This window comes from Papilio machaon, chromosome Z (genome assembly GCF_912999745.1).
Source record: "Papilio machaon chromosome Z, ilPapMach1.1, whole genome shotgun sequence".
In the NCBI taxonomy this organism is placed as follows: Eukaryota; Metazoa; Arthropoda; class Insecta; order Lepidoptera; family Papilionidae; genus Papilio; species Papilio machaon.
Window position 1 is genome coordinate 10388360 of NC_060016.1, and position 17901 is coordinate 10406260.

A 17901-nucleotide genomic window follows, 5' to 3' on the forward strand; every position below is an offset into this window, starting at 1 on the left:
GTTACATCACGATGTTTTCCTTCACCGTAAGAACGTCGGATAAATGTACACAGTATGTAAATCGAGAATCGAAAAACACATTAGTACATGGCGGGATTCGAACCCAGGACCTGCAAATTGCAAGTCACGCGCTTAACCCGTGAGCCACCGACGCTCTTAGATTGCATCACGATGTTGATATTCGCGAAAGATCTGTCTTCAGTTTATTGTCCTCACCGAGTGGCAGGTAAAGATGTGTTAATGTAAGAATGTGGAAAAAACGAGAGAAATACCGTCTAATTAAATAATCTCTCAGCCTAAGCCTCTAAAATACAGGGGACGATGGCTCATTTTTTTAAACTATTAATGTGTATTAACAAAATAGAAATAGGTATTTTTTTCATGTTTATATCTAATAAATAAAATTCTCGTGTCACAGTTTTCGTCACCGTACTCCTCCGAAACGGCTTGACCGATTCTCATGAAATGTGAGCATATTCAGTAGGTCTGAGAATCGGCCAACATCTATTTTTCAATTTTTTTTTTAACTGCGCGCGGACGGTGTCGCGGGCGACAGCTAGTCTAATATATAAAATTCTCGTGTCACAGTTTTCGTTGCCATACTCCTCCGAAACGGCTTGACCGATTTTGATGAAATTTTGTGAGCATATTCAGTAGGTCTGAGAATCGGCCAACATCTATTTTTCATAACGCCCCCCATTTTTCGGACGGAGTCGCGGGCGACAGCTAGTTTATATATATTTCGATAACTAGTAAACTTTTAGTATTCTGTCAACTTCAGTAGATTTCATTTGTTTTATAATTACTTTAAATAATGCTCGGATTTATTTTCACCAACTCCATTAAGATATTGTATTTATAAACTCGATCGACATTTGCGACTGCAGCGACAATACGGAATGTCGAGAGACTAGTCTTAATCTGCATATTGAGTTTGCCTATAGTTGCTAGATAGCGTATCTTTCCCATATTAAATTTTTTAAACTTTGCTTATTATTAAAATTGTGAATGGATTAAAATATTTACGTATAAAGAGAAAAATTCGAGTTGGCAACACTACTTGCTTGTGAAACCGCGAATCTGTCTCAGCTCACAGCTGGCATTTGGTTGTCGCTGTTGGTAGCTGTCACTAAACAGGTTGTGTTTGTCAGTCGTGAGGTGATAGCGCTAATGTACGTTACATACCTAATCCAATACAGAAACTTTCACGCGCAAATTGATCAGTGAAGATACGGTGAGTGTTCTTATGTTTACATGTTATATGACCGTAAAATAAATATCAAGTGAGTCAAAGAATTATTAATTAATGTTTAACATTTCATGATTTTGATACGGTAAAGTTTCGTTTTAAAACCTGTGTTTATAAACCGATAATTTCGTACCATTGCATATGTATGTTGCTAATTTATGTAACGATATAAAATTTTTAAACATGTTAAAATAATTAGGAAATTTATGTGATAATTACTCTCAAAATTAATTAAAATATTTTGAAATTGAAAGAAAAAATAAATGATGTTATTAACTTGATATCTATTGTTTGTATTTTTTTAACGTTCTATGAAAAATGCAATAAAATTTTAATGTAATTTATAAACAATAATATCTACGAATTGAACAATTTACGAAAAGATCGTATACTTATACATACTAGCTAAGGTAACGTTTTGACAATAGCTTTTTAATAATAATTAAAGTACAATTTTATGAAATTATATATTTTTTTAACTTATCAATTGTATAATTTTACAGCCATTAAACACGTAGGTTAATAATTTGTTGAGACAAGTCCATAAATGAATACTAAAATACTAAACGAGTTTCCACATGTCTCTACTTTCTCAAAGAGTATAAAAGAGATAACAATATATTTTGATACAAGTGTTTTGGAAGTGAAAATTCACAATACGATGTAGGTATTAAAGATGTGTCCAATCGTATCATGTTTGACCTTCCCAACCTCCCAGTTGCATTAAATCACGGAGATAGTTCACGAAATTACATTGTAATATGTGTAGTTGCAGATATTTCATGGAATTGGTCATTCTGTCATCAGACGAAATAGTTGCAAAGAAACAATTTATCGTTACGTTTTTTGGCCCTTTTAAAAACTGTCGATATTAATTAAAATTCGTCAAGCCAAGCACAGTAACATCATAATATATAAAGTAGTCTATAAATTCAGTGGATTGTGTTAATGAAGGTGAAGAGTTTCCCAGGTTCCTTATAAGATATATATATGTATTTTTAGTTTTGCATGCTTTAGTTTTTGTTTACATCCATTTTGTATGCAGTTCATAAGCGAAAGGTATGGATTGCAAAACATGGTCATTTATAGCAGCATAGTGATGACGAAATGAAACGATACTCTTTGCCGCGCGATTGAAGTGCCATGGTCGAAGATATTCATGTACTTTTAATTTTTTATGTATGTACTAGCTGTCGCCAGCGACTCAGTCCGCGCGCAGTTAAAAAAAAATGAAAAATAGATGTTGGCCGATTCTCAGACCTACTGAATATGCTCACAAAATTACATGAGAATCGGTCAAGCCGTTTCGGAGGAGTACGGGAACGAAAACTGTGACACGAGAATTTTATATACTCGTATTAGATTATATTCTTTTCTATACAAATTAAAATCAATAAATGCTTGTTGTCTTTAGATTCCTAAAATACTAGACAGATATGATGAAAGTTTGGTTGAGTGATTTTTAAGTCGCCAAAAAGGCTTATGCCCTAAAAAATAAAATACTTTTTTTAATAAATCTTTTTAATTGAACTACTAATTAATTTGACTTTAAATGTTCTGTTGAATGAAGAGAGAATAAAGATTTGATTGTTTTTTTGCATTTAAAAAGCTCCGAAACTACTGAACAGATTTGAAAAATTCTTTCATTGTTAGGAAACTACACAGTCCCTATGACATAGGCTATTTTTATTACTAGATTTTTTTTTTAATTCCGCACGAATCGCTGGCTAGTAAATGTATCAATGGAAAATTACGAATGTTTGAAATATGAAACTAAATATTTAAATGATAAATATTAAGTTATGTTTATTGAGTGCAGGTTGTGCACAAGTTGCTCATGTTATCCTTGCCCTTATAACGGTACCGACAGTTATACCTCTTCTATGTATCTATTTATGGCTGATGATCAAAGTTGATTCTATATCGAAAAACTGTTATACTATGTTGTGGTTATAACAAATAAACATAAGCTAAATATATCACTGTTTGTCCTGGTGATCAGGTATTGTCATTTTATAATCTCACTTTACATATTATAAACTAACAATATGTATAATGTCGAAGTTCAGCCTGTCAAAAAAATTCTGGTTTGCATTATTCGTCAATTGAAAATTTTTTGTGTGTTAGTTGCTCTCAGTTTCTCAGACTGAATTTAAAATAATTCGACATTCACAATAATAATTGTCGTACAGTTAATGCTGATAATAATGATAATATGTAACGAATAAACTGCATTGAAATGGTCTCAGGGCCATATTATTTAAAGGCATAGATAAAAATGTAGAGCACTTTTTACAACCTTCTTAAATTTATATAAAAATCAAACAAAGCTAACGTTTTTTTTATATATTTTTTTTATAAGATAAGAGAGCAAACGAGCAGCAGGAACACCGAGGTGTTCAACAAAATTATGTGTTCAAATTACGAGCATATTAGTCTTCTATATATATAAATATCTAAAGTATCTGGTATCTAAATAATGGCGGTTCAAGGTCATCGGCGGTCTGCGCTGTGCCCTTCCCCCATATCCCGCTACGTCTCTCTAAAATTGTGTTCTACGTAGCGACTCGTGCTTAGTAAAGTGCCGCCAAGGTATTTACAAAGACTTAAACTTTATCTGCATGAGCACGTGTGGAATATTCACTGAGATGATAGCAACAATTTCTTATCACAGTAAGACGTGTGACAGTTTAACATAAGAAAGTATTATATCTTATTTCTTTGATTTCAACAACATTAATATGCCCCTTGTACAATATTTATCATGGGGACACTTCTTTCTAGTTGAATTCATGATTCCCCCAACGATCTTTTAGCTTTAAAGGCAAACATACACGGACATCTTCAAACATTCGACAGCGGCAGTTTATCATTGCAAAAAATTCTGCCAGCAGCACGACGCGACGACTGCCTCAATCTGTCGTTGTCGACTGCTTCAGGCGGGAAGGGAAATAGGGAAATAGTAAAGATAAATTAATAATGAAACTGTATTAAGAAAATTCCATACGAATGCAGCTGATAGGAATTATTGTGTTTAATTCGATTTTAATTTCTGTTTTATAATGATCTGAGATTTATGATGTCAATGGACACCATGTGACATGTAATAAATGTAGACTAACGTGGGAAACTATGTGTATTTTATACTGCGGCTAGTGAAGTGCTTTGGCATTGATCATTGTTTTTTTCATATTGTTATAACTATAATTATTTACATATATGTAATTACAAAGTGCACAGTATTCCAGGAATATATACTACTAGTTGTCGCCCGCGGCTTCATCCGCGCGGAAAAAAAAATTAACTTAATTAGGAGCCTATGTGTTTTTTCTATGTTTTACATATGTTCAAAAATTTCATTGAGATCCGTTGAACCGTTCTGAAGATACGTTGTAACAAACATCCATCCATCCATTCTTCCATACATCTAAATATTCATATTTATTAATTGGTAAGAAGGTCTATTCATAACTTTTAAATACCGAAAAGGCAAGGAAATCAAAATTTAGAACGGTCTTTGTATGATGTTCAGCCGTAAAATTGCACTATTGTAACACTTGAATTAATACAGTCTTGTCTTATTTTACAGAATACAATACGACAATATGTTTTCAAACAAGTGTTTAGTCAAAACTGATAGCTTTTCATAGTATATTTTGTTCAAAAGAGAATTTATATTTTTTTAAAGAAAATGAGGCCTCTCGACAAGGAGCTCTGCGAGACGGAGCCAGGGGACCGTTACTATAACTACAGGAAGGATTTCAAGACCGCTCTACCTCAGATCATAGCTGTCAGCGTCAAGAATCTACTCATATTGGGTGAGTCTACATTAATACGCGTTTCCACTCTGGAGACGGATTCAGCACGGATATACAAATTGTACGGCAACTCAGAATGTCGGACAAGACGGTGCTCACATAATAATTGTACCTTAGAAATCAAATATAATTATACTCGTAAAAGCTGTGCTTTATACTTTTCTATAAGTCAGTGCATAAAAACAAAAATTGACTACTTAACTTTACACCAAATTTATATAGGAATATATTACTACAAAAGCTAGGCGATTTGAATATATTGTTATCTCTGTACTGTCAAGGAGAATGAGCGGGATGACGATATTTGTTCTTATTTCAGGTTAACTAAGAATATGCGATTGTTTTCTTAAAATTATTATATATTTAATTGGCGAGCTGGGCTGGCTGGAGTAACCTACAGCCTGCCTTCACGCAAAATACGCGCTTGTCGTGGAGTTGCGGAAAACTGAACCCCTACTACTAAACTAACTAACTAATCTATATATTTAATTCGTACCATTGATACTGATACTGACTATGAAGTAAAGAGTAGGTACAGTGAAGTTCATTGACGTTATTCCATTTACAAATTTATTTTCTTTTTTTTTTACGCAATATAAAGTATCTCTTTTTGGGTACCGCAGACAAACCTCACTGTACCATTTATGACATTTAATTTTTGATCTCCATTGAACTCTATTATTTTTATTAATATTTTATAAAAGTAAAAAAAAAACACAAACAAGCAGATTGACAATTACAAAATCAAGGTAGGTTTTTAAAATTAATTTATGCTTTGTCATTCATCGTTCCGTTTAAAGAAGATTCGTTTGTAAAAAATTCGTGATGATGAAATTTTCATCGTATGCACTATGTGATTTTGCCGGCTTTGCGCTTAAGAATTATACACGAGGGCGGCACAAAGAGTCAGAGAAGTATAGAGTACTGGTTTGCCACTAAGTGTAGTGTACTGTATACAGTTCAGACTTACTGTTCCACCCTCGTGTAATGTAGCATTTCATTTTACAATATAAACATCCCAGTTCTAATATAACTAATAATGTTTTCATATTTTACACATATTAGCCCTAAATTTAATTTTGCTGTTGCGATTACACCGAAATCTGGTCTGAAGTTTTTTGTCGCGTTTAGCTTATTTTTGGTTAAGCATTGTTTTTTGCTGGGATCGTTAAGCTAATATTGGGTTCAGTTTTCATTAAAAACAAACAGCTCGTGTGCGAAAAGTATTATAAATTGACGTTGACGTTGTTTACAATTTTACGAAGTACTGTTCAAATTATAAAATTTAAATTTATTATCAAATTATTTTTTACTAGCTGTCGCACGCGACTCCGTCCGCCTAGTAAAAAAATATTAATCAGTAGCATATGTGTTCTTCCAGACTACGTTTTACATATACGTCAAATTTCATCTAGATCCGTTGAATCGTTCTGGAGATACCTTCTAACAAACATCCATCTAAACATTCGCATTTATAATATTAGTAAGGAAAAAGATTTTTGATTATAAAAGCTTTTATGTACTTATCCGTATTAAATGTAACTGTGTCAAATATTGCGTTCATCTGTTTGCGCAATTTATGAAAAAAAAAATTATACAAAATTTTTGCTTCACTCGCGTATTACTCGTTATATTATGATGTCATTTCTAAAAGAATGTCACAACAATTTTTTTATTAATAATTACATATAAAAATTATACAAAGAATGAAAATAAAAAAATAAATCATATTTTCATTCAATAATCAAAACATTTTATATATATCATAATATAATAGACTCTTTGTTTATTTAAAGCAATGTATTTATCATATAAATTAAAAAGAGCGTCGGTGGCACAGGGGCGCTTGACTCGCAATCTGCAGGACCTGGGTTCGAATCTCGCTATGTACCAATGTGTTTTTCGATTTTCGATTTACATATGTACATTTATCCGACGTTCTTACGGTGAAGGAAAACATCGTGATGCTGCACATATCTGAGAAGAAATTCAATGATATGTGTGAAGTCAACCCGCACTTGGCCAGCGTGGTTGACTATGGCCTAGTCACCCCTAATTTGGGGTAGGCTCCGAGCCCCTCGTTAGGGACGTATAGTGAGCTGATGATGATGATTTATCATTACACATAACACTATACTTATATACTTCATATATTTTAGTAACATTTTCATACGAATATGCTCATAACATATCGACGCTGGAAAGCGTAAACGCGGTAACCCCGAAAGTATGAACTTTACAGGAGAGCCAAAAAATGATAACTCGTGAGCTGATACGCCTACAAGCATGCGGTATTTAGCAATGTTGTGTAGTTTGTGCTAACCTATAATAAAATCATTATTGTTTGATAATGGTTGAAATTATTAACGTGTGAAAAACATATTCGCGATTTCAAGGGTTACAGCGTTTATGCTTTCCAGCGTCGATATACGCTCTAACGCCATATCATATGTTATGGGCTGATTCGTATGAAATTGATTAATGTCTACTGCCATTTAACTAGGCTTGATCCTTAATGTGTCAGTTTTAGTATAGTATAATTTTTTTGATCCAAACAACCTTCCCTCTCATATGAATTAGAAATGTAAGACAAATGCAAAGCGAATATGTCTGACTATTGGAAGGCGTATCCCGTGAACCTATAGCAATATACCAGAGGTCCATTTGAACATTAGTTTTCTTTTGCATACTAAAGAGCTTGGTACACTAGATATGTGGCACTTTACGTAGGTCAATTTAAATCGAATATTCTTATATTGTCTCCGAACTGGTTTTATCCGGTTTCAACTTAAACTTATCAATAATAGGTAATCCAATAAGTTGTTGATCTTTCCTCGTCTACTTTATCTAGACTTTTTGTACGTCTGATAATTTAAGACGTCTGTTACATCACCTAATGGTGGATGTCTGACAATTTATCATAACTCAAAATCTTTACAAAAAATAGACAGTGTCACGTCAGACGTCACAGTTATCGCAAGATATGGGTATAGAGATGTTGTTATACAAGTGTTACTACAGTGAAAACTCAATAGTAGGTATTGATATCAGTGAAAGTTGTAAAGCGATAGAACAAAACCGGTCTTTGGCATTAAATGTTTTGTTGCATATTCAAACTGTGGCTATCCCTCTCGTTCTATTCGGAAAAGATGGAGATAGCAACATGTTTGCGACAAGTGTCACGGCAGTCAAATTTCACGTAAAGTGTTTTGTCGCAGGTTACGGAATGACCCTGGGTTTCCCCACCATCCTAATACCAGCTGTCAGCCAACCCCAGGATGGAGAGATATTGCATCTCAATAATACTGAAGTGTCTTGGATAGGTAAGTCTAATCTATGCATAGATAAGATATAAAAGACAATTCACCGATGGGTAGGAAATTAACGGCCTCGACTGTATGTACAAGCTTCTTAATAGTTAACCCGCCTCTAATATGTCATCGAATTTTTATAACTAGTACACTCCGTGAATTAAGCATCAATTGACATACTTCAAATTCAGTAAAGTCAAGCTACAGACGGTCGCAATATAACGTACATATGTGCATCCCCTCAGAAAAATAACAATTATCAGTCGGGCGAAAATACCTTCTCCATGTTTTTTAACTGTGACGAAAATTCGTTACTTCAATGAACCAGATTAACTTGTTTACACTCAGATCAAGGCCTACTTTTTTACATATAAATAAGATAAATACAAAAAAAGAATAATTCAACATTTAAATAAAGAAAACCAGTTCTCTCGACACAGTCTACGTGTGTCTATATATCAAATGATAAATTTCTCCTATAATAAATGTTTTCTAATCTTATGGATGGATGTTAGAAGGTATCTCCAGAACGGCTGCATGGATCTCGATGAAATTTGTTACAGATATAGACCATAGTCTGGAATAACACGCGGTTGACAGCTAGTACAATATAAATAACTTATGTAGAATAATTTTAAACTTTTCTTAGTCGCTTTATAACATTAGATATTAATACCTTGTAGCATTGGTGATTTATAACCTACATTATAACTTGTTATTTTTATTTATTTATTTAATTTATTTATACTGTATTTATAAGTCTTTATTTATAATCATCATAGACTTAATTAATCGTAATATAGTTTGTACAACTTCGTACTACCGCGTATTTTGACTTAATTAAATGTTTAAATTCTTAAAAATGAATCAATGTTTAAATTATTAAGTTTATCTAACGAACGGTTTGAAGAATAGTTAGGTCCTTCGTACACAAGGCAAAGTAAGTCTAAACTAATATCGGATGGTTGCGTCGCGAGAATCGCGTTGAGCGCATCCGTAAACACAACGATGAATCGTCGACGCGAATTGTCTATTTGGTCAGTCATAGTGACTAGTGACTACATGTTAACTGTATATAATGGCACCGCCACCATCTTGAATATTGCAGCGATGTTTCTCACGACGATCTTGACAGATAGGGTACCCGAGTGTCGTTGGCGATGACAGATAAATGTCGGCGACGCGCACTGTATACGAACCTCTATGATATTGTATAACGTAAGTAGCAACTAAGATCGCAGGTTTTCGAAGATTTACGTTGCTTTGTGTACGAAGTGCCTTAGACTCTATGCATCAAAGATTACATTGCACTGATAACGTATCCGTAATAGTTGTTACTTGCAATTGCTAATTAGCAGTTACACATATTGTTTCATAATTTATAGCTTTGCTCTTGTATACAAGTGCCTTTTGTAAACTAAATATTTTGTATCGCTAATATATAATTAACTAGCTGACGGCCGCGACTCCGTTCGTGCGGAAAATCTAATTAGTAGCCTATGTGCTTTTCCAGACTATGCTGTAAATCTATGCCAAATTTCATCAAGATCGGTTAAGTTGTTTTGGAGATACCTTGTAACAAACATCCATCCATCCATCTAAACATGCGCCTTTATAATATTAGTAAGGTTATAATTATTTTTGGTAAAGAACTTATTCACATCGTGCTTTCCTGGATCTGGAAATCGACAGAGTTATCGACTTAATTGCCTCATAAAAATCGTATGACATTTCTTCAAAGAGGGTATGAAATAAACGTCCTCGACTGTACATCCTGTCGCAAACATGGATCGTCGTAGTTCTACCTAAAGATTCTGTTTCCAATGCAGGCTCAATAAACCTGATTGTTGTGCCGCTGGGATGCGCTCTGTCGGGAGTGGTGACGTCACCTCTTGGTCGACGCCGAGCTATGCAGGCGGTCAATCTGCCCTTCATCATCGCCTGGCTACTCTTCTACTACTCAAAGACCCCTGTTTACCTCTACGCCGCTCTCTTTCTAACCGGTCTCGCTGGAGGATTGCTTGAAGCGCCAGTAAGACTATATTATGATATAGGAGTTATGACTTATGTTTCACTTTCACACCTTAGTTCCTCAGTCGATCATAATAAAATATTGCATATATATTTGTTACGAGTATAGAAAGGGATATAGACTTCCCGAGGGATACTAGAACAGCTAGTATTATTATAGTACATTGACAAATAGATTAAACTGTATACCACTGACTAGATTATATTTTTAAACCTATTGAATTGTTCAAATCTATATATATAAAAGAAAGTCGTGTTAGTTACACTATTTATAACTCAGCTTAGAACCAGGAAACGGACATAGGATAATTTTTACCCCGTTTTCTATTTTTTATTCCGCGCGGACGGAGTTGCGGGTAAAAGCTAGTATTTGATAACAATATGCATTGATAACATCGACAAAAATGCATGTCATTTTACAAGTATTTCATAGACAACGAATATGTTTTATAATATTATCTAATCGATGGTATTACTTTGTCAAAGTTTGTCGATTTTTGGATATTTCTTAAGGATCACTTTCAAGTATCCATGGATTTGCCGAAGAAATTGCACAAAAATATATCGACAAATCCGATGATTGGTTATATCTCTTCTTTCATCTCTAAAACATATAAATATAACCTTTTTCACTGATAGGGTCGAAATTATTGTGTGTGTTTTTTTAAGATATTGAGAGAGAATATAATATGCATTTATAAAGGTGTTTAAATGTACGGTTTATAAAATAAAATATAAAGATATGAAGGCTTCATTTATAAATATTAATATTTCTATATTGACAAGAGTTACCGCATAACCGTTCGAGTCTAACTGTGGCAGTTAATATGTGTGTTTTGTTGGAATTCTATTAATTTTTATAATCCTAAGCACCTGATTCTTTAAATTTCCTTCTTATCGCCTTAATTTAAACATCGCTTTCAAATCTCATTTAATAGTGTATATCCATTAATAAATAATTAATAGTCGTTTCCGCGAACGCTTCAAGTTAATAGACATCGACCTTCATACATCGCTGATCTCTATCGATATTTCCTGAACTCAGGCGCTCCTACTAAAATCATCCTGTACTCTCAGATTGCTCATCTCTCACAAGCGTTGTCCATAATAACTTAACAGAACTTGTCTCAGTCCCGAGTGTTGAGTTTGGGCGCTAAGGAATTACTACGTTAAAAAATTTACTACGTAAAACCAAATATTTTGAAAAGATTTTAATGAGTTTTATACACATTAAATCTATAAATTTGATTCAATAAATTACACTTTGATCATCGGAATCGTATTGGTACATACATTCATATTAATTACAAGTAAATGATTGCAAAATTCTGTCCGTCGTGACAACACTAAAACTTCGCAGAATCGTTGACACAATACCACACGTTATTTGTTAGCTTGCCGATGTATTTTGCAATTGTCTCATCGATCAATCAATCGATTTTACTGTGTTTCCATTGTTAGAATACTTGTTTAAAAACATATTGCCATCTCATTAATTATCTTTGAACAAAACAAAGAAAATGTTATGTTTTAAAACAGTAACTGTTTTAACGATGCTAGAGCCCTGGACGAACTTTCTAGAGCGCCCCTTTTTTACTATGACTGAGGGGGGAGTCAACAGGGTTATGTGATATGCGTGTAATTCGCAGACCTGTGGCGACCCCTTTTGTTCACCGCCCTAGGCAGTCGAAGTAATCAGAATATAAAAAAAAACTTGAGAGGTGTCAAGGGACACCCGGGTGGAACGAAGTTCCTTAATTAATTAGTGAAGGAACTAATGTTTATTCTATGAATAAAAAACTTAAGTCTTCACAAGAAGTACATTTTATTTCTATGAATTTTCGTTATATATTGTCACGTCGTTGCCATGGTGAAGTAGCGCTCATTCGTCTATAGCAAAAAGTGTCGTGACAACTTTTCGTAAGAATTTTTTCCGTCTAGCCCCCTTTCACAACGCGCGATAAGGAACTTCGTTCCAATAGCTGACAATCTATTTAAATAATCCTTAAAACAAAATTAACATACTATGGGATACATTAGGCAATTATATTTCGCAGGTGCTGACTTACGTTGCGGAGATCACGCAGCCGCACTTGCGCGGCTCGTTGTCTGCCACCAGTTCGATGTGTGTCATCCTCGGAGTGTTCACTCAATTCCTGTTCGGTACATTGATGAACTGGCGTACGGTAGCACTTGTAAACATTAGTTTTACAGTAAGTTACAGACTTATCTCTCTGTCCTCTCGCATCAGGTTTTTCCTACTCCAGACCGATCTCTAATTAAATATTTCACTTCCTTCTTTATCCAGTTTTAAGTTGGATATTTTATCTTTCAGATAATAGCAGTCATTGCACTATTCTTTATCCCGGAATCACCGCATTGGCTGATATCAAGAAACCGAGACGATGAAGCTAGGAAGGTAAGAATTAACAATATATTTTTTGCTTTTAACGAATTGAAAAATATAATAATAGGTATATTGTATTTAATGCAATATAAAACAACTTTAAGAACCTTGCTAACGTCCTTGACATTTAACAAACGAACTATTAAACAAACAAAAAGCCAAATGACGTAGCAACACAAGATAAGTAGGAATTTGATTATTTTTGACTATATGTAACAGAACCTCATACTTGATAAATGATTACTAAATTAATTCGTAACTTTCACACACAACCAGGATTACTTAAAGACTGTGTGTGCGGCTGTTAGTGAGGGATATATATACGAATGTAATTGTAGTAGGCAGTAGTAACACTATAAATAATTTCAGAGTTTGCAATGGCTTCGCGGTTGGACGACAGAGGATGAAGTTGATACGGAGTTGAGAGACATTCAAGCTCTGTTCTGGATAGGTCAGTGTTCTCTCTAACTTAAATAACACCCACTTAAGAAAAGTCTAGCTAGTAGTGTACCTAGAGCTTAAAGCGTGAGCAAATGTAATTTAGTTTCACTTAAAAGTTTATAGAACTACTAGCTGTCGCCCGCGACTCCGTCCGCGCGCAGTTAAAAAAAATGAAAAATAGATGTTGGCCGATTCTCAGACCTACTGAATATGCTCACAAAATTTCATGAGAATCGGTCAAGCCGTTTCGGAGGAGTACGGTGACGAAAACTGTGACACGAGAATTTTATATATTAGATAGATATCTATATTGAATGTTTTAATGCACTTTTCTTTAACAGTGTGATATAGGTAGAAGTTGAAATAGAATTTTATTTGTTAATATTGCAGAGGAAATGGTGTCGCACAAGTATAAATGGACCGCAAATTTGTCGAATTACCGCGAGCGCAAATTTTACGTACCATTCTGCCTCGTCAGCTACAGCTTCTTCGTGGGCCACTTTAGCGGCATGACTACTTTGCAGGTGACAATTTTTTTTTTACTTACAAACTCTTTTTCAATTATTATTATAATTTTTCATTCTGACTTAGGTCAATAGAAGAAAACAGAGTGAAAATTAGCAATGTTTTAAATTCAATATCGAATCCAGGGGGTCGATATCGACCCCTTTGGGGGTCCCTGGAGTAGAGACTAATGTGTTCGTTATTTCTTGATTTGTAGCGTAAATGATTGACACATTTATAAGTTGAAGATGTCATCAGATTAATTTTTCATCACAAATTAGACTGTTCTTACACAAGACAAATTAAATCTTCGAAAATAATACTGTATACTTGTGACGCAAATATCACGTTTTGCGTGCTCCGTACACGTGACGTTAAATCGTCGACACGATGTCCCTCGTGGGCATAACGACTATATATCAGCTGTATGGATTTGATCCGCCATCTTGAAAATCGTAGCGATTGACAAACATGTTGCGAGCAACAGGTGATGCTTTACGACATTGTATTGTGCAAATCTCTTAAGGTGGGTATAAAATAGAGCATTTACTTGTAATAAAACAACTAGCCGGTTTATGATATGTTGTTGTTGTTGTGTATCACCCTTTCACGAACCAGACGTGCTTTGGAAACTATGTTTTTACCTGTATCATATCATTCGTTAAAACGTTACATTTTTGATGTGAAACATCTATAGGCTCACTTGTAAATCGAATTGTTGGCGTGGCGACGCTTGCCGTGGCGACTGGTCGCCACGCTATACTGAGGTATACATATTTATATATTATATTTTATGCATATTACTTGTACACACACGATGTTTCACATCTGCCAGGGGCGTCCCATGACGGCTCACATTTTTTTTTGCTTGAGAAAATACTCTAGTGTATATACCTTTAACGACAAAAATCGCCGGGTTTCGAAGATTCACGTTGCTTTGTGTACAAAGGGTCTTAGCTAATTTCCTTTTAAATAAATACACTTTACGTCATTGCAGACGTACGCAGTATCAATATTCCAGGCGTTAGACGCGCCATTAGACAAGTATCGGGCAACGCTGATACTGGGCGCGGTGCAGATAGCGGGCGCCGCGTGCTGCGTACTGTTGGTGCGGATTGCAGGCAAGCGAACACTTACGCTGGTATCCACTGCTGGGGCTGGCTTATGCTGTCTCTTGCTCGCAGCTTACGATGTTTACATTAAAATGGTAAGACAATAAGGGTAAGGTAGGCATAAGATAAGAGATTTCTATTAGGTACGTAATCCTTCCATTCTCTTAAACCAACAAGTTATGCAATGTTCGGATATTAATTATACATTTTATTAATTAAATATTTATTTTAATATTGATTTTTAACTGATCGAGGTTATTGACCCGCACATTATTATATAAAACGTATTAGTTTACGAAGCTTCTTTAACAGCGAACGAATTAAACGATTAATGCTTCCAAGGCCTTATTTAGTAAGCTATGAAATGTAAAGTTAGGTAATTAGTACTGTACTTAAATTATTCGACTTATCTATATCAAGGTTTATATTTAAAAATGTTTCAACCAAGTTTTTTATGAGCCCTAATAATTTATATTTATTTTAATTCCCAGTATTCGCGGCCGCATGTATCAGTAAGCAGTAATGGCGTATATATCAAGATGAACAGCTCTCTTACTGAAACCACGGTAATACAAAAAATTCTCAAGGCCCTAAAACACTGAACCACGAAAACCGGAATATAAATTCCGTTCCGCAATCACTAGAATTATTTCAATCTTTGAACCTTCTTTGAATTTGTCTGCCGTCATCTCTATTGTCACCCCCTTCATGATATCACCTTTCACGCAATTTATCCATCTCTTCTTAGACCTACCTCTACCGGTGTACCTCCACACTCATACTTAACGTTCTCTTTGCCACATGAGATTCTTCCTTCCTTATAACATGCCCATACAACGCTAACATTTAACTTCTCAATTTTTCTTTTATCACATGAAGTCACATTTGTATAGTATACTGCTGTCTCTGTTTTCTTCTAAAATAATGATAAGGATGAAAATATATGGTGTCACTGCGGTCTAAACCCGCAATTATCTATATATATGAAAGAAAGTCGTGTTAGTTACACTATTTATAACTCAAGAACTGCTGAATCGATTTGACTGAAAATTGGTGGGCAGGTAGCTTAGAACCAGGAAACGGACATAGGGTAATTTTTACCCCGTTTTCTATTTTTTATTCCGCGCGGACGGAGTCGCGGGTAAAAGCTAGTATGAGATAATAATTCGCCGAATTTTATTGGTAATATGCATCATGTTAATGTTTCGGCAATGTGAACACGCAGTTTTTTTATATTGTAACAGAACATCGGTCACTCCTGGATGCCAACAACACTTCTGATGATGTTGGCTTTCATCACCCACACCGGTATACGACTGTTGCCTTGGATACTTATTGGAGAGGTGAGATTTGAGAGTACTCAGAAAGTCTTAATCTTAGGTACCTCCGGAACGGTTCAACGGATCTTGATGAAATTTGGCACAGATGAAATAATGTAGAAAAACTTATAGGCTACTTATCAAGTATTTTTTTAAATTCCGCGCGGATAGTGTCGGTGCAGGTTCGTTAAGAATCATTGGAAGATCTTACTTGATCGTTTGCTTCTTGTAAGGTTGGACGTTGAAATTGAAGTGAAGTAAAAGATGGCGCCGACGGCCGCCGGCCGGTCGGCCGTCGGCGCGAGAGCAGCGATGACAGTGCGCTGTCGCTGCTCTGTGGCCACTTTTTAAATATGGCGTAGACAGATGGAGCCTCAGGCGACAGCTAATTATAATATATATTAGATTGTAAATATCAACATAAAAAAATTATAATTATAGACGTCAACTTACATGTATTTCTATTATAATATGGTATGTAACATTTGATGTATTTTCCAGGTGTTCAGCGCACAGACAAGGTCAGGAGCATCAGGTCTGGCCAGCGCTATGGGTTATATCTTCGGTTTTATCACCAACAAAGCATACATCAACATGGTCGATAAACTCTCAATATGGGGTACTTACGGATTTTATGGACTCATTTGGTAAATAATTATTTTTTCATTAAATACAAATTTACTGTCATATTATTTCATTTTAATATTAATACATAATCGTTTTTTTGTGGTAATTCTGTCAGCAAATTCTACTTTGATCAGTATTTAATTATTTATATAATACTATATTTACAGTTTAACTGGATGCATAGTATTTGCTCTAATATTGCCTGAAACAGAAGGGAAAAATTTGATTGACATTGAAAATCACTTCGCAGGCATTAAGAAGCTTGATAACAAAGTTTATCGTTCAAAGGTACCGTATTTATGTATATATATTTACCTAAACGATTTCTAATTAATCGTTGGTTTCTGAGACTGTATATAAAACGTATTTTTATCTCTCTTTTGTAAAAGATAATGAGTGGGATGAAGATATATTTTATATACGGATTTCGGTCTTAAAACTAACTATTAGTAATTATAACTTATGAAAAAATCCTCGAAAATTCACATTATCTTTTAACTGTTTCAAAATTTTGTTTTCTAATTTAAATGAATTTAAATGTTAATTATAAAACTTATTTTTAATATTTTCAGAGAAGAAAAACTATTCCTGAGTCAAAAATGAATGATATCGGAGGTATCCAAAATCAATCATACGAGCCCGACACAACGAGCCTTTAAACATTTCTATAATAAACCATTTGTCCAAAGTACTGCATATTTAATATAAATTCATTATAAATTATATAGATCATTATATAATAAGTTTCTAAGGTTATTTTTTTTACATTACATGTTTTTATTGAAAACTTTAATAAATGCAAATTTAATAAAAATATTCAATTAGTTAAAACGCCATCTAGTGGCATGAAATAGAAATAAATATTTTTCGACTTTTTTAAATAGTTATTCATTTAAGTTGTGTGTCAAGAGAAATACAATATTTCTTATGTTAACCCGAATGATGATTAAAATAAAGGTATTGAAATTTTTTTTTAAATTCCACACTTTATTGGGCTTTTAGCGCCATCTAGTTTCTCAAAATAGAAGTAAAGCACGGAGGCTATTATGGTAACAGGGTATAAAATAAGTTGATGCAATCTT

General features: G+C 34.2%; 1 protein-coding gene across 1 annotated transcript; it reads left to right on the plus strand.

Annotated features, from left to right (window-relative positions):
* The first annotated feature begins 1106 nt into the window (after positions 1-1106).
* Positions 1107-17508, plus strand: LOC106717140 (facilitated trehalose transporter Tret1). Its single transcript, XM_045686180.1, is given in 14 exon segments — positions 1107-1234; positions 4938-5067; positions 8286-8390; positions 10208-10410; positions 12467-12622; positions 12745-12828; positions 13186-13267; positions 13609-13781; positions 14759-14968; positions 15365-15439; positions 16118-16216; positions 16694-16839; positions 16987-17107; positions 17392-17508. Coding segments are annotated over 13 exon segments (1668 nt in total). The 5' UTR covers positions 1107-1234; positions 4938-4940; the 3' UTR covers positions 17479-17508.
* The last annotated feature ends 393 nt before the right edge of the window (positions 17509-17901 follow it).